At 41.2% G+C, this 20,319-nt stretch overlaps 1 protein-coding gene across 3 annotated transcripts in view; it reads right to left on the bottom strand.

Moving 5' to 3' along the window:
* Positions 1-3,120: 3,120 nt before the first annotated feature.
* PANK1 (pantothenate kinase 1) overlaps positions 3,121-20,319 on the bottom strand; it is a 50,973-nt gene continuing 33,774 nt past the window's right edge. For all 3 annotated transcript variants that reach the window (XM_053923165.1, XM_024563420.4, XM_045197788.3), the window contains exons 3-7: positions 16,591-16,844; positions 11,630-11,806; positions 11,014-11,137; positions 6,739-6,864; positions 3,121-4,523 (exon numbers count right to left, since the gene is read on the bottom strand). In XM_053923165.1, coding sequence (XP_053779140.1) covers positions 4,464-4,523; positions 6,739-6,864; positions 11,014-11,137; positions 11,630-11,806; positions 16,591-16,844 — 741 coding nt within the window. In that variant the 3' untranslated portion in view covers positions 3,121-4,463. The remainder of the gene's footprint in view (positions 4,524-6,738; positions 6,865-11,013; positions 11,138-11,629; positions 11,807-16,590; positions 16,845-20,319) is intronic.

Here is a 20,319-nt window from a genome sequence, read left to right as displayed (position 1 = left end):
CCAATATACACCTTTTGGAAAATGAAACAAATAACAGAGCTCATTATAGGGGCAGGTGCCTGTGGCTTGGTTAAAAAGAATCCCGTGTCAGTATCATACAAAAGTGCTGCGTGTCAACCTTAGTGAGCTCTGGAAACTACGAAATGACTGATCGTGACAAAGACATTGACAATGAAGATTCAAGTGAATGGTTCAAATAATATTGTTTCATAAAATGAGTAGTAAAAATGCATTACTAAATTAATATGATATTTCATGTAATACATAGTTTTAAATGCATGTGCAAACTAAATTAAATATTTTAAGCAAAATTAATTCTAGTTTCACTTTACCTGGAACTCTGATGGCTCCACAAGGACTACAGAAAAAACCAAAATCTTCATCATGGAATATGAGACAGAGACCTTCCATATCTGGTTTCCTCTCCCTGGTCTGGCTTCTGTCTCTCTAACTAGGCTCCAGCTGATGCAAACAGTGTCGGGTTTCCTGAATAAGCCAGGCTGTTTGTTCGCGCAATGCTTCTCTCGCTCTGCTCTCTGCTTGGGAAGCCCACTCCTCCTGGACCACTCCATGGTCTCCACATGTTGGTTAAGACTCTGGAAACTTTTCTAGTCCCCTCCTCCAGAGGTAACCAATCCCTCGTTCAAGGGCAGCCTTCCACACTCACGGACTTCGCATAGGACCTTCTCCATGGCTATGCCTAAAACTGCACTTCCCACCGCTCTTCCCACTGTTTGGTCCAGGCATGCTGGCCTCCTTGCAGTTCCTCCAAACCTCTGTTCTCATTTGCCAGAAATGAAGTATTTCCTGCCAGGTGTTTACATGGTGTATTCCCTACTCCATTCAAATCTACCAAAATGTCACCTGAGAGATGTTGTTTTTGATGTTGTTCTTAACCAAAGAAGTAGTTTCTCTCCTTGTTTTCTAAACAGAATTATCCACCGCCAGCCCCGTACCTTACCTTTCTCTTTGTAGTACTGGTCTAATATTTTATTATATAATTACTAATGCATCTGTCTTCCCTTCGAGGAATGTAACCTCTGTGAGGATCAGTCTTTGTTTTGTTCACTACTGTAAATATTTATGAATGAATGCATGGCTGACACCTGAGACACTTTAATACTGCATGGGCGTAGGACTTCTGCCCTCCCCTTGCTGGACGGCAGGGGCTGTATCCTAGCCTCCTTAGTTCCTTCCTGGCACCAAGTAACTCCTTAACACTCCTTGTGTGACTGAATGATGTCAAGTATAAATTACCTGTAACCACAGTTCCCAACAAAGGCACCCTGAGCCCATGCTTCCTACATAAACTGAAACTACAACTCTATTTCCACAATCTGTTTATTGGAAAATCTTGGCACCAGATATACTTCAAAATTTAGAATTGTTCATTACTTAACACCCCGACCAGTATCTGGGGCAGTACCGTGTCATCAACTACATTAACAGCTTTGCAACAAAATGTGTGAAGAGTCCTACAAAGTGTGATGATTAATGCTCCAGTAACTTTTTCTGTCAACTGAGTTATCAAGATAAACTTGAAGAATTTGGGATTTGGAATTGCGGCTGAGGGCTAGAATATGCACTAGCACATGGAGATCTGTGCAGAATCTCTGTGCTAAAATAAGTTCCCCACATTCCAAGCCCTGGCTGCTGTGGCTCAGTGGATTGAGTGCTGCTGGCCTGTGAAGCAAAGAGTTGCTGGTTCAATGCCCAGTCAGGGCACATGCCTGGGTTGTGGGCCAGGTCCCCAGTAGGGGGTGTGTGAGAGGCAAATACATCGATGTTTCTCTCCCTCTCTTTCTCCCTCCTTTCCCCCCTCTCTAAAAATACATAAATAAAATCTTTAAAAGAAGTTTCCCACACTCCAGAAGGCTAAAATTCATCGCTTTAATGCATTAGTTAAAACATCTATTTCCTTTTCAGTATAGCTAACATTAATAAAGCATTTATGTGTCAGCCTCGTGCTAATCTCTTTGGTTTTTTAAAGGTTTTATTTATTTATTTTTAGATGAAGGGGAAAGAGAGGGAGAGAAACATCAGTGTGTGGTTGCCTCTGGCATGCCCCCCACCAGAGGCCTGGCCCACAACCCAGGCATGTACCCTGACTGGGAATCGAATCAGCGACCTTTTGGTTTGCAGGCCCGCACTCAATCCATTGAACCACACCAGCCAGGCCTAATCTCTTTAAATATGGAGGTAAAAACTCTTATTTGCCCCATTTTATGAGTGAGGAAACTAGGGTTTAGTGAGGGGGCTAGCGCCTTGCCTGCACAGCTAGTGGGTGGCTGGGCTGGATCCAGACTGAAGCTGACTCGCAATCAGAAGCCATGCTCTGGACCACCTGACATCCCTGACTTCATACGGTTCAGTATAAAAATTCTTCATTCTTCCCAAGTTTCCTCATGACATTGAGACAAAGGAAAGTTTCTGTAATTCAAGTCAATGTAAAAATCCTCAGGCTACAAGTCCCTCATGGTAAATAAGAGGCTGGCTCCATGTAGGCAACATTTAACTGATAGTTGTTTAACAGAATAATTTATTTCCTTAGCTGAACCAATGTTTTAAACATTGCTAATGATAGAACAATTATTCCAGATAATTAACAAAATTATGTAGTCACATCAACCTGCCCTGGCTTCTTTTGCAGAACCAGGATCCAAGGCGTGCTATTCCCTGGCAGATGAGAGTAGGAATGGTAGAAAAGAGCAATTTAAAAAGGCACTATCATAGATAATACATAGATTTTTACACCTGCCTTTTTCAAGACCATCTTAGTGGTTTGAATTTTTTAAAGCCTGGTGGAAGTTGATAAAATGTATTTGTGATGACCAAATTCTGAAACTCTTTTAGAGTTACCCAATATAGTAGCGATATTTTGGGAATAAGGAGTTAATTATATAAGAATAAGAAAACTGTTTAAAAAAAAAATTCCTGCATAGAGCTACAGCGTCAGTCGAAGACACAGTGTTTCGGACTTTGCCACACTCATGGGACGGCTTCCCACTATGAAATGCAGAGCAGCAAACACGCAACACGCGTTCATTTCATGCATGGAACAAAAGCACATAATGTGAACGAGAAGATTAGGAAATGAAAGTAACATATACACTAAAAAAATCACAACAGAAACAGGCTTTATTTCAACCAGACAAGTGAATACTTCAGTTAACATCAACTCCCAGACTGGACATGGAAACTAAAGGGGTGCTCGAAGGCAGAGGAGGAACGCTTCCTCACGGGGCGCTGCCCTTGCGAAATCCCTTCCGACAATACGCTCGATTCGCACTATTAGTTAGTTCTTAATTGTTAGGTCGCATGTGTTTCAATGTTCATCTAAGATTCACATTTGAAAGTTACCCATCAGTCCCAATGATGGCTTTTAAAAAGAAAAAATACATATCAGTATCATAATTTTTTTTAAATTTTAGCAACTAGGATTGAAACACCGTTTTTAGTTTAAAATAACTGAAATGAGAAAACTTTATTATTATTTAAGATGATTTGTTACAAAGCTCCTGGGCATATACATGTACCAAACAAAAAGGTGTTACTACCTGACACCTCGATCCACGACTTCTCCTAAATCTCCCAATGGGAGCAGTTAATCTCCGGGGAGACCGTGTTCTGTGAATGCCAATGTCTCGCACGAGGCTTTGCTGCCCTTCATATGCTGTGCATGGATGAGGGCATTTCATCATAGACACATTCATGAGGCATAGGACAAAACTTTCGACTTTTGCCCGACTCCTTAAATTCGTGAACGCTTTCAGAGTTTCCCCTTCGAGGGCACTTTTGAGAGCTTCAGGTCTCCTGGTTAACTTTGTATTGAGTTGGACAGCACCTTGATTAATCTAAACGACTACAGTAAAGGAAGGCATGGTGGCGAAGGGGAGTCACCCAAGGACAGGAACGGGGGAAGACTCTTTTTCCGTAAGACATTCAAACAGAAAAAAACAAGACAATAAAAGATACACAAACAAACGAAATAGTGTTCACAGTAAAACATGCTAGATTTGTAGTTTCATTTGAAACCAACAGCAAATCATGAAACGTCATGAAAAATATAAGTAAAGGTAAAATCTCCTAGAGTAATTACTAAACAAATTTAAAATTACCACACTGATCAGTAAACCCCAGAAGAAGTATAAACAGCACTTAAATTTTCAGGTCCTTCTTAAACATCATACAACTTTGCAAAGTTAATGCATAAAATTGGTAGGTTTGGCCACGCTGCACAAAATGTTGTTTTTTCTTAAAAATATGGTACACAGAAACTCTTGTATTTCCCATTTTGAATCATAAGCTCCAAACTCAAGAGTAAAAGATCAGCTAGAAGGATTTTAGGTTATTTACAAATCTAGCAGGTACATCTGCCATGAATGGCTTGGCTTCCGTCCCATAGCGGCTTCCACCTTCTCCAGCAGCGGTTCTCAGGTCTCTGCCCCATCTGTGGCTCATCTCTACTGGTCATCAGTCATTTTGAACAGTTCCAACAGTGCCCCAACGGCTCCAAAGTAACCCTACAAAAACAACGGGGAAACCGTGTAAACTCTCTGAACTGAGCCAAATACCTATGGTTTTTAGTAACTCTCTGAATGCTGCCCCCTAATGGTGTAGCTGAGAAAAATTTAAAACCTTTACTCTGCCATGAAACATAGTGGAATAATAATAATGCCATTTATTGGATATGGATTTGGGTATACATATTAAATAAGGTAACTGATGTGCAGTGCTTAGAAAAATGGCACACAGTGAGTGCTACAGAAGTGCCGTGTATTGTCAGTATTATAATTATTTCTTTTACTTTTTTATGTCCCCCAGGCAAGAAACAGCTCTGGCCACCAACATAGGCATCAAGCTAGGATGAATAGTCCAAGAGAATCTGGACTTAGGGTTGCCAGATAAAAGGTGGATAAATGCCAGATAAAATAAGTATGTCCCATAGTTTTAATCACTAAATATGGCTATACTAGCTGGACTAGAACAGTGGTTTTCATTTTTCATCTTAACTATTTTTTAAAGCTGCAGTGATTTTTTATTTTTCAAATAAAATCTTAGTGGAAAATCAATGAGCAAGCAGATAAAAAGGGAGCTTCCCTGCTTCGGGGAGGGAAAGTGAAAATTATGGAATTCCGTCCTCCTCACCCCCAAGAAGTTATGTCACTTCATGCCTTAAGATTGCTTTGAAAAAAAGAAAGAAAAGATAAAAGGCTGTTTTTTAGTATTAATTTCTATCATTGGGCCTTAACTATTTAGTATTTAAGTCCTATTGTTTTATGCTTTCATGAAAACAAAATGGGGGCTTAGAGAACTCTAAATAACTAAAAATCCATCAGCAACTTTTCAAATAAATCAGTTTGGCAATGAGAAAAATGCGACAGGAGTTATTCATTACAACGGAAATTGATGATACCAGTTCTCTCACCATTTTTTCTGCTGCAATATACCCAAGTGAATAGGTACCCGCTGTGCTCCACAGCTGCTCTCTAGGTACCGAATTTAGACGGGGGGATAGAGAAGGTGGCGAGGGCGGTGCCCCTCACTCACTCTCAGGAACCTCTGACGGGCACTAGTGTACAAACTCGATGTAAGTAAGGGACTCCGAATTAACCAGGGCTCCCATGCCCTCCGTAAACAGGCTGGCCGATGTCCAGGTGCACCAGTGGATCAGGCCACGCAGCTCCTCTCACTAGCCTGAAGGTTTCCACGCTCACCAACTGCGCTATTTGCCAAAAGTCAGCTGGGTTTATCCTCACATCTGTTTATGACAGTTTAATTGTTAGTGTAGTAATCTAACTTAATTATATGCCAACTCCACTAATAAAGAGAGTATAGAACGGTCACTTCTATAAAACTCCAGTAAAATTCTTGAAAAAGATTGAGAAAGGTAGTTAATACTAAAATCTGTTAAGAGATAAGAGAGTAAATCTTAAAAATTCTCATCAGAAGGAAAAATTATCTTCGTAACAATGGGTGGTGATGAGTAACTAAACTATCGTCATCATTTTGTAATATATACAGACATCAAATCTTTATGTTTTATACCTAAACCCTATACAATGTTATATCTTTTTAAAAATCTTCCTTGTATTTTTTTTCCATTACCACTTTGTCCCTGTATAGCCCCCTCCCCTCGGCTATCATCACACTGTTGCTCCTGAGACCTTTTTATGTCAACTGTATCTTAACAAAACTGGAACCAAAACAAAACAAAGATTAAAAAAGGTCGTCACAAAGATTGTGCTTCAGGCGGGTGCCACACATGAAACCCTGAGGGGAACAGCTACAGTCCTGCAACCAAGCTGCTTTATAAGTATCTTTAACTTCTTGATCCACTTTAAAGACACAAACCAGAAATCAAAAAAGGTGAATATGAAAAAAATTATGAAAAACAAGACAACTATAGAGCTTCAAAAAGCAGAACTCATGCCCCAAAACAGGCCTTGGTCTGACATCAAAAAAGTGGTGAGTGAATGAACATTTACACATTTCTGTTACAATAAAATGACTAGAGTAGAAACATGCTTTTTAATGACTATGCGTTTTTTAACTGGTTTTTTTTTTTTATTATTAACCAACGAGCAGCCCTGATTGTTGGATAAGAGAGCTTCCACTTTAGATACTGTTCTTCTTGATCTTCTGCATAATAAATGCAGACTAAGAGACCCCCTCACTTGCTAGACAAACCAAAACACTTCCACATGGCACAACTAAGTCCACGCAAGCTCAACGTACCTCATGTTCCAAAAACAGAGCTTTTAGCTGTCCTTTGGACCAAAAATCCATGGCATATGCTAGTAGCTTCATGGAGACCATATTGATTCTGAGAAAATTCCCCACGAACACAACTCTGTCAATATTCTGGAACAAAAAAAAAACAAACCCATAATTGAACCATGGCATAAAAAAATGGCTGTTAGCAAAGACCCAATGTTCCATACATCACTATACTCCCGGAACCTTGCAAAGCAAATTTCTGTATTAGACATGGACTTATTTTAGCATTTCCAAGATGAAGTTGAGCAAGCCTTGCAGTACATTCCACGAGAACAAGAGGGTGGGGTTTTGTTTGGAGGAGGCGGAGACTGACACTGGGTTTATCTGCAGGTATTATTAGGTTGCCTTAAGTCTGACATGAAATTTATCTCCCAACATTCACACATCAAATTGTAACTGGAGTTTAAGTTCAGCTAAATTGGCTTGTGCATTTCTTCAATCCTCCAAACTTCTGACTATAAAATATTATTATAACCAACTCATGAATAAAATGGCCATGGTATGGGTTATTTCTAATGCATTTATTCAGTTTGCTCTGTGCCAAACACCGGGAGCAAAAAGAAACAATATTCTTTACCTTTGGAATATGTGGCAGAATATCCAGTTTGGTTAATACATGGGTTAAAATATAGTAACAAAGAATACATTTGTATTTTTGTTGTCATAGATACAGTCTCGCATTCTGAACGCCACACACACTGAGGTAGGCCTGTCTACCTGCAGAGGCTGCTCACCGCTCACTCCAACAGCCAGTTGCTATGGTCACTCATATCAAGGGGAGGAGAGAGTCTTGGAAGCTGTTATTATTTTCTGTTCAGTCTATCAAGAGTAACAAGGGTTTGGGAGCAACACCTTTTAACTGTCTCAAATTTTAACAATGCATGCTCATTAACCCATTAACCACGATGAAAAATTTCCATGGGTAGAGGGGGAGGTTGTATTAATACATTTCCACAAATAAGAACTGTAGCCACAAACCACCCAGACTGAGAGGTGGCAAAAAACACTCAAAGTAAGAAACTCAGATTAAGGAGGAGTATTATTAAATTTGGGAGTTTCACCTTTTCCCCCAAAACAAGGGAGTCCAAGGTAGGACTTGCTCAAACCCCAGTCCTGCGTTCCTCAGGTAGAAAGTCAGAGGAATAATAGAAGTGGCATTAAAAGCTAATGGACATTCCTTATCTCAAACAAATCCCAGGTAAGTGAAAAAATATAAATGTTAAGTTAAAAAAGAGAGAGAAAAGAAAAAAGAGATGAGACGAAAACATGGGTTCTTTTTGTAGAAGCAGTATAATACTCAGAATCCATTAAAAAAGGCATATATTTACTTTAAAAAATCATTTATTCTGAGGGACCCAAGAACAAATTGAAATGGAAAGCAATTATCAGAAAATATTTTCAGCACATATAACATAAAATGTATTATTTATCTACAAATCAATAAGAAGAGATCAACAATTCAGCAGGCAAATGCGTGAACAGTACTGATACTGGTAGTTCACACAAAGGGAGAAATGCTCGTGGCTATTAAATAGATAAAAAGATGCTCAGCCTCACTTATAATACGATACAAATTAAAGCCAAAATACGGTAGCATTTCTTACCTAATAGATTGATAAAAATAAAAAGGTATGATAACCCCATGTGGGGAAACTTACACTCTAGGTGGGAAATTAATCAGAACCATGTCTATATGTCAAAATTACAATCGACACGTCCTTACCTCAGCAATTTCTCTTCTAGGAATTTATCCTATACGTATAATTCCATGTATGCAAAATGGTGCATGTGTGTACGTGTGTATGTACATAAAATCAATTAAAAAATAATAGCAAGGTCTACAAAAACCTAAATATCATTAGGAAAATGAACAAATCTAGAATAGCATATCTACATGTTAGGATACTGTATGGCCATTAAAAAATAAGGCAGTTCTCAATGTATGTATATGAATAATCTTAACATATAAAAAAGTACGAGGCAACATTTCCCAAAGTGTATATTAAAGTATGTGGGGTAACTGACACATAATGTCTGGGATTTGCTTTCTAATATTTTAGCAAAAAAGAAAGGAGGAGGAAGAAAACAGAGATGAAACCTCTATGGCAAAGTCTTCATAACTGTTGAGTCTCAGCTGATGGCTACATGAGGATTCTTTATACTCCTCTCTCTCCTTTATGTATTTTCACCAATTTCACACTCAAAGTTTGATAAACAACCAAAGCAAGATATAGAATAGTATGTAGAAGGTGAATGGCTTGGTATATCGTTATATCTCAATAACACTATTGTTAAAAAAAGAATGTTATATAGATTTTGCTACCTTTGAAAGGATGTTTTTCCTATATTGCATATAATACAGAGTAAAAACAAAAAAACTAAAAACAATAGCTGCCTCTAGTGAGGTTAACATTGAGTGCCCGCTGTGGCCGTGGAGTCTCACTTCCCTACACCCTTCTGGTGTCTTCAGAACTGTGTATTATGTGTTTGCATTATTCTGTCTTCAATAGTATGAATAAAAACATTCTTAGTTGATGGAAAAGGATTTCATAACGTTCCAATAAGCACAGCAAAAATATTTTAGATTTAGTGCACGTGGTTGAAACGAAAGATTCTCCAGTCAGTGACTCCGGGGAGCAAAGCTGTGCCTGAAGACCGTGCATCACGGGGCTCGTGGTGCTGCCAGTCTGCGTGCGTCTGCAGGGAGCCTGCCCCCTCGCAGGGCCCCTGGCTAACAGGGCTTTTGCCTGAGGGGTCAGTGATTCCTCCCATTCACTCAACTCCACAGAAATCTCTGAAAGAATTACTTAAACGATTGCAGAACACTTTCCCACAGACACTTTTGCTAAGGTTATAAAATAAATAGTATTGAACTTGAAATCAAAAGTTAAAAATAAAATCATTTGTCCTCCCTCTCGAGTGACTGTGATACCTGTAAAAACAAACCAGCTGGCTCGCTCACGCTCTGTGGAAAGCAGGGGAAAGGGCATCTATTGCTCCGTTCCCATTGAACTGACCTTTGAGAGTCTGTGAGTACAGCCACCTACACACATATTAGTCTCAGGGCTTGTATGTTTACTCAGAAAAACTCTCTTTAAAGATTAATGTCAAAAAAATTCTCTTGTTCCAGTGAATCCCATGACCGAAGTGGACTTTGAAAGGGTATTCTCTGCAATACGTTCTTTCATCTGAGAGTCAGCTTCACATTTAACCTCCTTCTCAAATGGGGACTTACAAAAAGTAGGGCCCTGACCGAGGGACCAGTGACACATTCTATTCAATAAGGAGGGTGTCTCTCGTATAACCCCAGAGCTCAAAGGCAGGGCCAGCACCTGCTTGTCACAAAGACTGCCTCGCACCCTGTTTGACACTGCACTGCTCAACGAGGCAGGACTTGGAGGGGTTCTTAGTACCTGGAATGTTCTATGTCTTGACCTGAGCGGTGGCCAAACAGGTATGAGTGTGATAACTCCTCAGGCTGCACACTTATGGCCCAAGCCCTATTCCGTATGTGTCATATTTCTGTTAAAAATTAAGTGATAACTGATGCCACCGTGATTCTTTAATACCCCTCCTATCACCTTGTCACATGCCCAACTCCCCTTTCTTGTCTTCCTAACACAGCTCAGTAAGAGCTGGTCTGCTTTACACAGTTTGTATTTCAGGAAAGGGTTCCATTTTATTTCCAAAGGAAATTTACAGTAGTTCAACCATGTTCCCAAAGCATTGTCTGTGACCAGCTCTACCCCTTCCTGTGCCTGGGGCTCTGGCGGCCTTAGCTGTAGCGAGCTCTCTGTGCTTTGATAGCCCTGTACAATGCTGCTTGAACTCCATGCCACAAGGCAACACTGTAAAGAAGCTGAAAGCAGAGAGAATATCAAATAGTGCAAGTGGAACGCTTCACACACAAATATTTGCAAGGGTGCACAAAGCCTTCTTTTCCTCACACTTCAGGAGGTACACGGTAATAATGATGGTTAGAGAAGCTAAGGCATGGGCTGCTATTTTACCGTGTTTCTTCCGTGGTTGGGTGGTTTTATTCATTATTATCCAGGGCCTACTTAAAATACGTATTCTTCCTCCTCCCCCACAACACACCCTTCGAGTTCTACAAGGTGTGACTACAACAAAGGGCGGGTTTCCCAAGGGTGGTAGTTTTGTAAGGGTCAATAATGAACTTCCGGAGGTGATGAACAGGAATGACACGTGGCTCTCCTTGGGTTAAGGCCTTACCTCATTCAGCGCACACATCCGAGCAATGGAACCAATGTTGTTGGTGATGGTGACCAGTGTGGCTCGGGCGAGGTCTTCCTTGCTGATGGACTCTCGCTTTTCCTTACTCATCATGTTGCCAAAGCTATGTTGGAAATATTAGCGAGAACGTTCAAAATCATGCTCAGGCAGGCCCCACGCTTCCACCACTGTGCCGTGGAAAGCTGTATGAATAACTGTTCAACCTCACATGACCTGACTTCACTGCCATGGTTGACAAGCAGACAGGATTACAGTATGAATGGTTGGCTGCTCTTTTCTTAATAGGAACAAAATAGCATGGCTATTAATGGGGAAAAAAATTTTTTTAATGCCTCTAGATATCTGGACAAGAATGAAACAGGAAACTTTTGCAGTTTTCCAGAACCTTCTTTCAAAGCTGCCCTATTTTAAGCACAAGCATCAAGAGCTAAACATCTCAGTGCTTCATAAAGGGCAGGAGATCAAATCAGAGCTCCGATCCCATAGAGAGTTGCACCTGGTGGGTTAAGATCTTTAAAAATAACTAAATGAATAGCCAGGGTGGAGAGGTTGCCTGGTGTTTAATCACTACTGTTCCTAGCTACTTAGTCTCTACCTTGATGCTACAGCAGATCCTTGAAGGCCAAATCGTTCATAGTCTCCTCCGTAAATGTCCTTCACCAGCTTATCAACATTGGTGCTGTCGCCTTTAGCTGCCATTTCCAGAGCTTCTTCAAAGGTCTCACAACCAGTCAGCAAGCAACATAGGCCTAGGAATGTTCCACCTCCAAGACTGAAGGAACAATAAGGTTTATTTTTAAATTTTACTTAAAGATATGCCCATCCAAGTCCCCAATGACATCAAGACTACTAATGTAGGTAAATAAAATCAGGAAAAACCAAGAGGCACTTGAATTAAAGTGCTAGGGTACAAAAGGGCTTTAGGGTGGATTGGATAAAAAAAGAGGGCAGAGACTAAAAAGAAACATCAAGGAAAACTTGCCCCTGAATTTAACAGCAAAACCAGAGAGATTCTCACTGATTTCTGTTGTGAGACCTTCAACTTAGCCACTAACCTAAGGGCTCCATTCAGTCTCCCCGCCTACGAAATGAGGCCAAATCATGATCGCTCTTATTTGGGGGATCTGAAAGCAGCAAATAACCAGAGAAATGACTATTATATACTTAATATATATACAGGATTGGGCAAAAGTAGGTTTACAGTGGGGAGTATGTGAAACAGAGTTTATTCCCATTATTTATTAATTATGGCATTATTTGCCATGTGAACAACTGTAAACCTACATGTGCCCCACCTGGTATGTAGCAGGAATACAAACACTTAGAAGAAGAACTGTCTGTACATGAAGCATGGTTCGCGTCTACGGAGCCAAACTGATGACCAAACTGGCCTAGGACTGAGCCAGGAATACCCAGCCCAAGAGCTGCACCTTTCACCTGACCTCACTCTAGCTGCGATAATCTCATTTAACCTTGGAAATTTCTGAAAGCAAGCCACTGATTGGTCTCATATTGTATTTTTTTCTAGTAGACCCTGAAAAGTTACTAATATTTTACTATCACCAAGAGTCAAAAACAGTAACGAAGGCCATAAAATGGCTCCAAGGTTAAACTGTTTTAAAAGCTTTTGATTGTTGCCCTGGCTGGTGTGGCTCAGTGGCTTCTGTGCCAACCTGAGAACCAAAGGGTCGCCGGTTGAATTCCCAGTGAGAGCACGGGCCTGGGTTGTGGGCCAGGACCCCAGTTGGGGGCCCGTGAGAGGCAACCAATCGATGTATCTCTCATACACCAGTGTTTTCTCCCTCCCTTCCCCTCTCTCTAAAAATAAATAAAATCTAAAACAAATGCCTTTGATTGTTTAGGGATGGGGGAGTTCCTCTAAAAGTCTCTTTAAACAAAATTAGAAACTGATTATGGTAGTTGAGGATGAACTCAATTGTGTATTAACACCAGTTACCTCAGGGAAAGAAAAGCAGATCGGGAGTAAAGCTATCACCCGGGAACTCCAGGTAGGACAAGGAGCACTGGGTTTTACTCTCCATTTACCACAACGGATGGTAAATGTGAAGAGCAAATTGCTCACATCAATTTGTTCTGAAGCTCCAAGAGCTGTCAGCCCTGGAAACCCCTGATGTGTTTGGATTCTGGCTTCTAATTCTAAGAGAAAAATTCAGGTTGACATTAAGGTGATTTTTAACTTAAATTTGAGAAAAGAAAATTTAGGGTAAAGTATATTTACTGTCCATAACCACTAACAAGAAGGTACCAGATTGTAGATAGGCACGTTGTTCTTTAAATCACATTTAAAGCAAAACTGTATGTGATACTTCTTAGCTAATGATTCTTACAAAAATACATACTTGATGAAAATTAAGGGTTCTCATGAAAACTGTGTAGCTACCCAAACTGGAGTTGCCATACCACGAGAACATGAAGAGCTCCATGGACACTGTTGCCTTGACAACAGCCACAGTAGAAACTGTGGATTTTCCCCTAAGAAAGTTTTGTCCTCACTTACTTCTAACACGGTGGGTTATGCTATGCTGCCAGTTTCACTGCTACCCTATAAAGTACTGTGTTTTAATGGGAACACTTTCATGTGCCTGCCAGTTGGATTTGTCTTGTTTCCTCTAAGCATATATATTTCTGTTTTCGCTCCTTTTTCTAGCTTTATCTTTCATCTATACAACCTTTCTTTGAACACCAGACATTGGTATTAATCAAGGCATTTAACAACCTACTCCAAACATAGGCAACTAAAGATATTGGCTGACTTAGAAAGAAGGCAACTCATCAACTGATGTGTTGGTATGAGTGAGAAAGAACAAGTGCTTTGCATGACTGGGAAATGACAGGTGACTCCAGACAAGGACTCGGAGCCAGATGGGGAAAGCAAGCATGCATCTGCACAGCTGGCACCTGCAGAGAAGAGGAAAAAATGCGCAGTCGCAGAAGAGCACTTTATTAATATCCCCAGCCTGCTAACTTGATTATTTAATCAAGTGATTCTCTTGCTCCTGATCAGACCCATCTGTTTGTTTGAGCAGACACACAGTCACACCCTCAGTGTATTGCTAGAAATAGCTATTAATTGTGATCATTTTGGTTTTTTTTAAACCCAACAAGCTTATAGTGAGGGATGTTTGTGGAGAAGTAGAAGAAACCTTCAATTACTGACTGCTTGTGTCCTTAAAATAGATTCCCAAACAATGCTTATTGCAACTCTCTCCAAAGTTTCAAAATTTTTTACACTCCTTTTTTAGAACTACACATTCTAACGTCAGTTGTAAAGTCCTGCTTTTTTCATTGGCTCCTGTAGTAAAATTGGAGTTGTGTCAATAGGAAAAAAATGTTGCTACCCAATCTAAGATGTAATAAATTACACGTAAGACTGAAGCAAAGCATTAGAAATCACGTTTAAAAGAAACCTGATATTCTGCAATGACATGGCTTCTTAAAATAAAAACAGTTAATGAGAAAATAGGGTATAAAACCGTAACATCCCGGAGTTAAGCTATGATTTCACAATAGTGGCAAAACTTAGAGCTCAAACCCTGTGCTTACACCAGTGATTCCCAAAGTGTGTTCCACACGCTGACGTACACTGCTGCCCATAATAGTTCACGTCAGCGTTTTTCTAACGTGGACCCAACAGCAACTTTGGCAGGACAACTCCCGTTGAGTGAGGAGGATCTGGGGCCCAGGACTGATGTCTCCTTCCCCTCCCCTGCCGGTGGCAGCCCCTGAAAGGGCTCTTTATTCACATTCAGTTTCCTGTATCACATTTCCCAAACTACTGGTTGCAGGGAGCTTGTAGCTAAGCTTGGACATCAAGATGGGTTTGTTGATGATCACAAAGCACCGGTCATTAGTGGGCATGAACCAGTAACTGAAATGTATAGGCATTATTACACGTGGCATAGAAGCTAAACACCACAATTAGTTCCTTAGCAGTTATTCAGGAAAACGACCCAAATCCCTGGAAGCTCCAAGTTTAAGGAAGTTTACTTGTGTTGTAATTCATGAATTTAAGAATAATTAATTTAAAATTATAAATATCTCTAATTGTGGAAAATATTTAGTTTGTTGTTACACTGGGATTAGCTCCACTAATTAAAATTGTACCTCCACCAGAACAGATCACTCTATAAGGTAAAACCAGCTCCACTGAAGTGTTCGTTTGTCTACCTGACAGTCCTAATGAGGCCATGGGGTCGGTTGTGGTTCTCATTTGGGCAAGTGGGCTTAGCTCTGTGTTCTCAGTGTGGCAATTAACTTACACACCACACCTATGTTCTGGACACAAGCAGGATTCAATCAGAATGGATGTGTGTGCGTGTGTGTGCGTGAGTGTAAGCCAGGGTTTCTCTACACCAGTACTATTGATGTTTAGGACTTAGTATTTTTTAGTTGTTGTTGTGGGGGGTGGGGGGGTCCCTAACCTCTAGCTTTGAGCTGCGAGTTGCACCCCACCTCCAGTTGTGACAACTAAAACATGTCTCTCGAAAATGTCAAATCCCCTGGGGAGAGAACTCTTCCCTTCCCCAGCAGTGAACCAGACTTATACAGACCCATCACAAGTCATGGAAGTAGAGCAGAAAGCAGTACTGCCACCTGAGTGGGCGAATAGTACTGCAGGATTTCAGTACCTGAAAGCCTGGAGAAGCTAAGAAACAACCCGATTCATGACACAAATGAGGATACTGAGGCCCAGAGAATTTACATGACCTCGTCATCTATCAAAAACAAAGGTTTCAATACCATGTCCCAAACCACATTCCACATGGCATTCCAAACGGGCTGGGTGGTCCAATAAGCTGGAGAAACATTCAAACCAAACTGTTCTCTTAGAAGCAAGAAAAACCTGTTTAATTTTGTTTCTACCGGGATTTCTTAGGTTTCTGACCCCAGATCCTTTTCCCGTGTTGAATCCCCAGGAAGAGGAAGCGGAGCCCAGCTGCCCTTGGGCGCACCGGCACTGAAAACAAGGCACTCCACCCACTGCGGTGACAGCGCTGTCTTCCTGTCCGCCTCGTTCCCAAACTCCCTGCGAGATACGCCCACTGCTCCACTTTTCAGCTGGAGCATTTACCTGAGGGTCACAAGCATTCCTTATAAACCCAGTTTGTTTGACTGATTGGAATGATGTATTACCCCAAGCAATTCATCTGGAGCTAGGCGCCAAGGTGGCTCCAAAAGATGGCTTCTTTAGAAGCCCCCTGGCCGTTCCCCGTGTTCTTCCATCCAGATTCTACTGTGCTTATTGTCCCTGCCATTCATTGGGACTTAGTATGTACTACATTTGGGGAAAACTTCTGATGTGTATGACCCTTCACCCCTCAACCTGATCATTTTCTAACAGAGTAAGTACTGTCTTATTAACCTTTAAATACATCATCCTCATAACATGTCTAATCCATCATTTTTGGTTGATAGAGGGTAAGAGCTTTCTTTTAAAAATGTATTCAATATAAATAACATTTTTATAAACTGGCCTTCAAGGAAGAGACCTGGGTTTAAGTGTAAAAAGGCTCTCCTAGTGAAAACCACGTTTACCTGGTCCCTGTAACTCTTTTATAGTTGTCCTTGGAGTACACTGCTAGGATGCTGACACCTGAGCCCATGTTCACCAGCAGCATAGGGTATGGGTTATCAAGGCAGTACGGCTTTTTTTGACACAATTCAGGATTTGTGGGATTTTCAAAATAGTAACATTCCGGCTTGCCGTTGAAGCCAACAGAGTCGACGTAGAGCAGGCCCCGAATCAGACAATCCAGTTCGTCCAGTTTATGGAGCTGCAGGTCCGCGATCTACAAGAGAACAAAACCTGTGAGAAAGGCTGCCACGACCTTAGGGGGAGTGCCAGAGACTTTTAGCTGGACCAAAACTGTGTTATTAACATGAAAAGTATTGAAACGCCAAGTCGTAAAATCTTGTTCGTAATTAGCCTTGGCTGGACATCGGACATCCTGTCTGCCCACAGTGCAAGCTAGGGGACGGGAGCTTGTCTGGCTGCTGAAAAAGCGTCTCATTAGCCTGTGTAGTGGGCTGAAGGGTAGCACCTGAAAGATAATGTCCATGTCCTAATTTTCAGAATCTGTGAATGCTACTTTATCTGGTAAAAGGGTCTTTGCACAAGTCGTGATGTTAAGGTGTTGAGATGAAGAGAACATCCTGGATTATCTGTTGAGGTTCCAATAACAAGCTTCTTTATGAGACACACAGGAAAGACTTGATGGACACAGAGGAGAAGGCCGTGTGAGGGTGAAGGCAGAGACTGCAGGGTGGCACCGCAGGCCAAGGAATGACAACAGCCACCAGAAGCTGAAACAGGCAAGGAATGGAATCTGCCCAGCAGCCTCTGAAGCAAATGTGGTCTTGCCACCCCCTTGAGTTTGGTCTTTTGGCCTCCAGAACCAAAAATGAATAAATTTCTCTTGTTTTAAGACACTAAGTGAGTGATACTTTACTGCAGCAGCCACAGGAAGCACAGGCAGCATACCACTGTGATAGGGGCTTCCCACAGGGTGAGGGCAGTGAGAATGTTTTGAAAGCAGCAGGAATCCTCTCCTTCCTTGGCAGGACATGAGGTCCCCGGGGTGGCACGTTGAGCCTGGGAGCAGAGGACAGTGTCCTTAGCCCACAAAGTCCAACTCTCCTTTTCCCAGACCTGGGCTTTGGAGTTAGACAGGCCTGGCTTTGAAATCTGGCTCTAATACTTACGTAACTAAGGGGTGAGGGGCATGTTACTTAACTTCTCAAGCCTCAGTTTCCTCATCTATAAAATGGGCACAGTAAATACCCACTGCATGGTGTTGCTGTTAAAATTACATAATAGTAACAGCATATGTAAAATGCTTCCACAGGGCTTGGCATATACAAGTGACTTAACAAATGTTGGCTCTGTTATTAATAGCTGGGTGCCCTCAAAGTTTCCTTTCATATTCTAATGGGACAAAACTCCTATTCTCCTCGGTACAGAGGGGAAAAGGCAAAGGGCAGTGAGTTGGCTATGGGCTTGCCTTAGGAGTGAGTGGCCACTTTGCATCCTCAGAAGTCTAACTCATGATCCTCAAGAATGGTATTACTGCTGGCCCAAACGTCTGGGTGATGCTCATTTTCCACGGACAAAAAAATCTAGCAATCACCAACAGAATATGAATCAATCAATGAGAAAAGATAATTTATAATATCTAACTTAAATTTTTAAAAATCTCTTTAAGAAAATAATAACTGGTATTTATTGTTTACTACATGCCAAACCCTTGTGTCAGATCATTTAACTCTCACCAAAACCCTGTAAGTGGGTACTGTTATCCTCATTCTACGACTAAGGATCATAGAGCTTAAATAACTTTCCCCACACGATACAACCTGCAAATATCTCCCAGAGACGTGCTAATCCTCTCTTGTCTTCATTCACAACAGATACTGCTTCTGAGATCTGGAAACCACTTATACAGGTACTAAGATATTTTGCCAAAAGGGGCATCATCTTCATCACAAAAGTTAACAGCTAGAAGAAAACTTTTGACTTTGTGTCATTGATCTGAATTTCCTACTCAACAAAATCCACTGAAGCTACTATCCTGCAGAACGGAATTAGTTAGAACAGGTTACCAACAAGGTGGCAGAACTTGTCTTGATACACAGAAACCATCATTCTAAACGATAACTGGTTAGAAATTAAATGCATCCCATAAGTAATCCCAAACATTTCATTTTTTACAAGTGAAACTTCAGTGCGAGATGCATGTAACTATACACATTTTAAGGGGGTAATGCTAGAAGTATAAACTTATCTGGAGACCTAAAAGACTAAAGTAAGGCACAGCAGTACAAATGCTACTTTCTCAGTCCTGGATTCCTCAGCATCCTTTGTTATACTGAGAGCATCGGTCACTTTCTGGCTTGTTTTCTGGTTCATTGCATGCCCTTGAGCACCGTGTTCAAAGGCCTGTCCATAATGATTGCTCAACATTTGTTAAACTGCAACAGCAAAGTTATCACCTCTTGGATCACCCCAAACTGAAAGGTAGCAATTTCATCAGCCAGTCTCGGGATCATAGGTTAACCCATTTAATAATTACTCAGAGATCAGTCAACAATATCGATAGCCATGTCCAGAGACAACATCACAAAGACAGACAGAGACACAGTCTGTCCCACCGGACATCCTGAAACTATGTCGGGGGAAAGAAAAGCCTCTTACGGCAAAATAAGCAAAGAAAACATTGCTATCTCACCTTTCCCCGCAAAATCATTTTCAAAGAAAGCACCAGCAGCAAACAAACATCTCTTCTACACATTTTACTGAGGGATGAAGATTTCGGAAGCCTGAGGTCATACATCCCCAAACTGGGAAACAGAAATATGAGTCACTTCCAGGGAGACCCTTAGAGACCTCCCTCAGAAGGCTTCACCAAACTGGTAAAAGGATGGGTTTCCCAGTGTAAGCAATGAGTCCTGTCATTACTTGGACTTTTATACATGCCACCTAAAATTCAAAACAAAAAGGAATTACTGTTTAGACTTTGCAGGTCATTAGTCAACTGAACCAACTTTGTGGAAAGCCTAGAACAGCATGTAGAGATCCCAGCTACAGAGAAACATTTGCTCTGGGCTTCGTTTTCTTTGTTATCAGTGATTCCCTGCTCGGTAAAATTAGAAAAAATATGGATCCCACATACAAAGCTTGGTCAGTATACAACTGGAAAGGGCTCACTTTATGTGCTCCAGCTCAGTCTGTCAAAAATAACTAAATAGCTAAATAAATGAATGAATCTGCTAAAAACCACCTCCAGAGGTTCCACACCCCCATACTCCACATGGGGTATTCTATGGACCTACCCCCAACCAGTTTTCTCAGTCTCCTGGCGTTGAGAAATGAGTCTCCAAACTGTATTTCAGAGATGATAAAATACACATCTGTATGACACCTTATACTTCCCTAGGTGCTTTTGCTGACACTGGCTCCATATATCATTGGAAATAGCAGAAAAAGTTATCTTAAACCAAGAATAATTTGCATATAAGATCGTTACCTCTGAATTACAAACTACACTCAAGGAACTTTCTCTGCACAGAGGCGACCTGAGAGATGAATTTCAAACATGTTCTGTGAGTGAGAAATACAAGAGACCCCCAAAGATGGCTTCTTCCCCTCACACACCAGTTCTATAGAAGGAGCCAAGCAGGAGTGGTCAAGAGTACAGAGCAAGAGCGAAGTGGACAAGGACCCTGTCTACCGAGCCTTATGCTGCTGCACTATGACAAATCAGGCCC

Source organism: Desmodus rotundus, chromosome 4 (genome assembly GCF_022682495.2).
Source record: "Desmodus rotundus isolate HL8 chromosome 4, HLdesRot8A.1, whole genome shotgun sequence".
NCBI lineage: Eukaryota > Metazoa > Chordata > Mammalia > Chiroptera > Phyllostomidae > Desmodus > Desmodus rotundus.
Note: the sequence above shows the minus strand (reverse complement) of the source record. Positions and strands in the feature narration are given on the sequence as shown.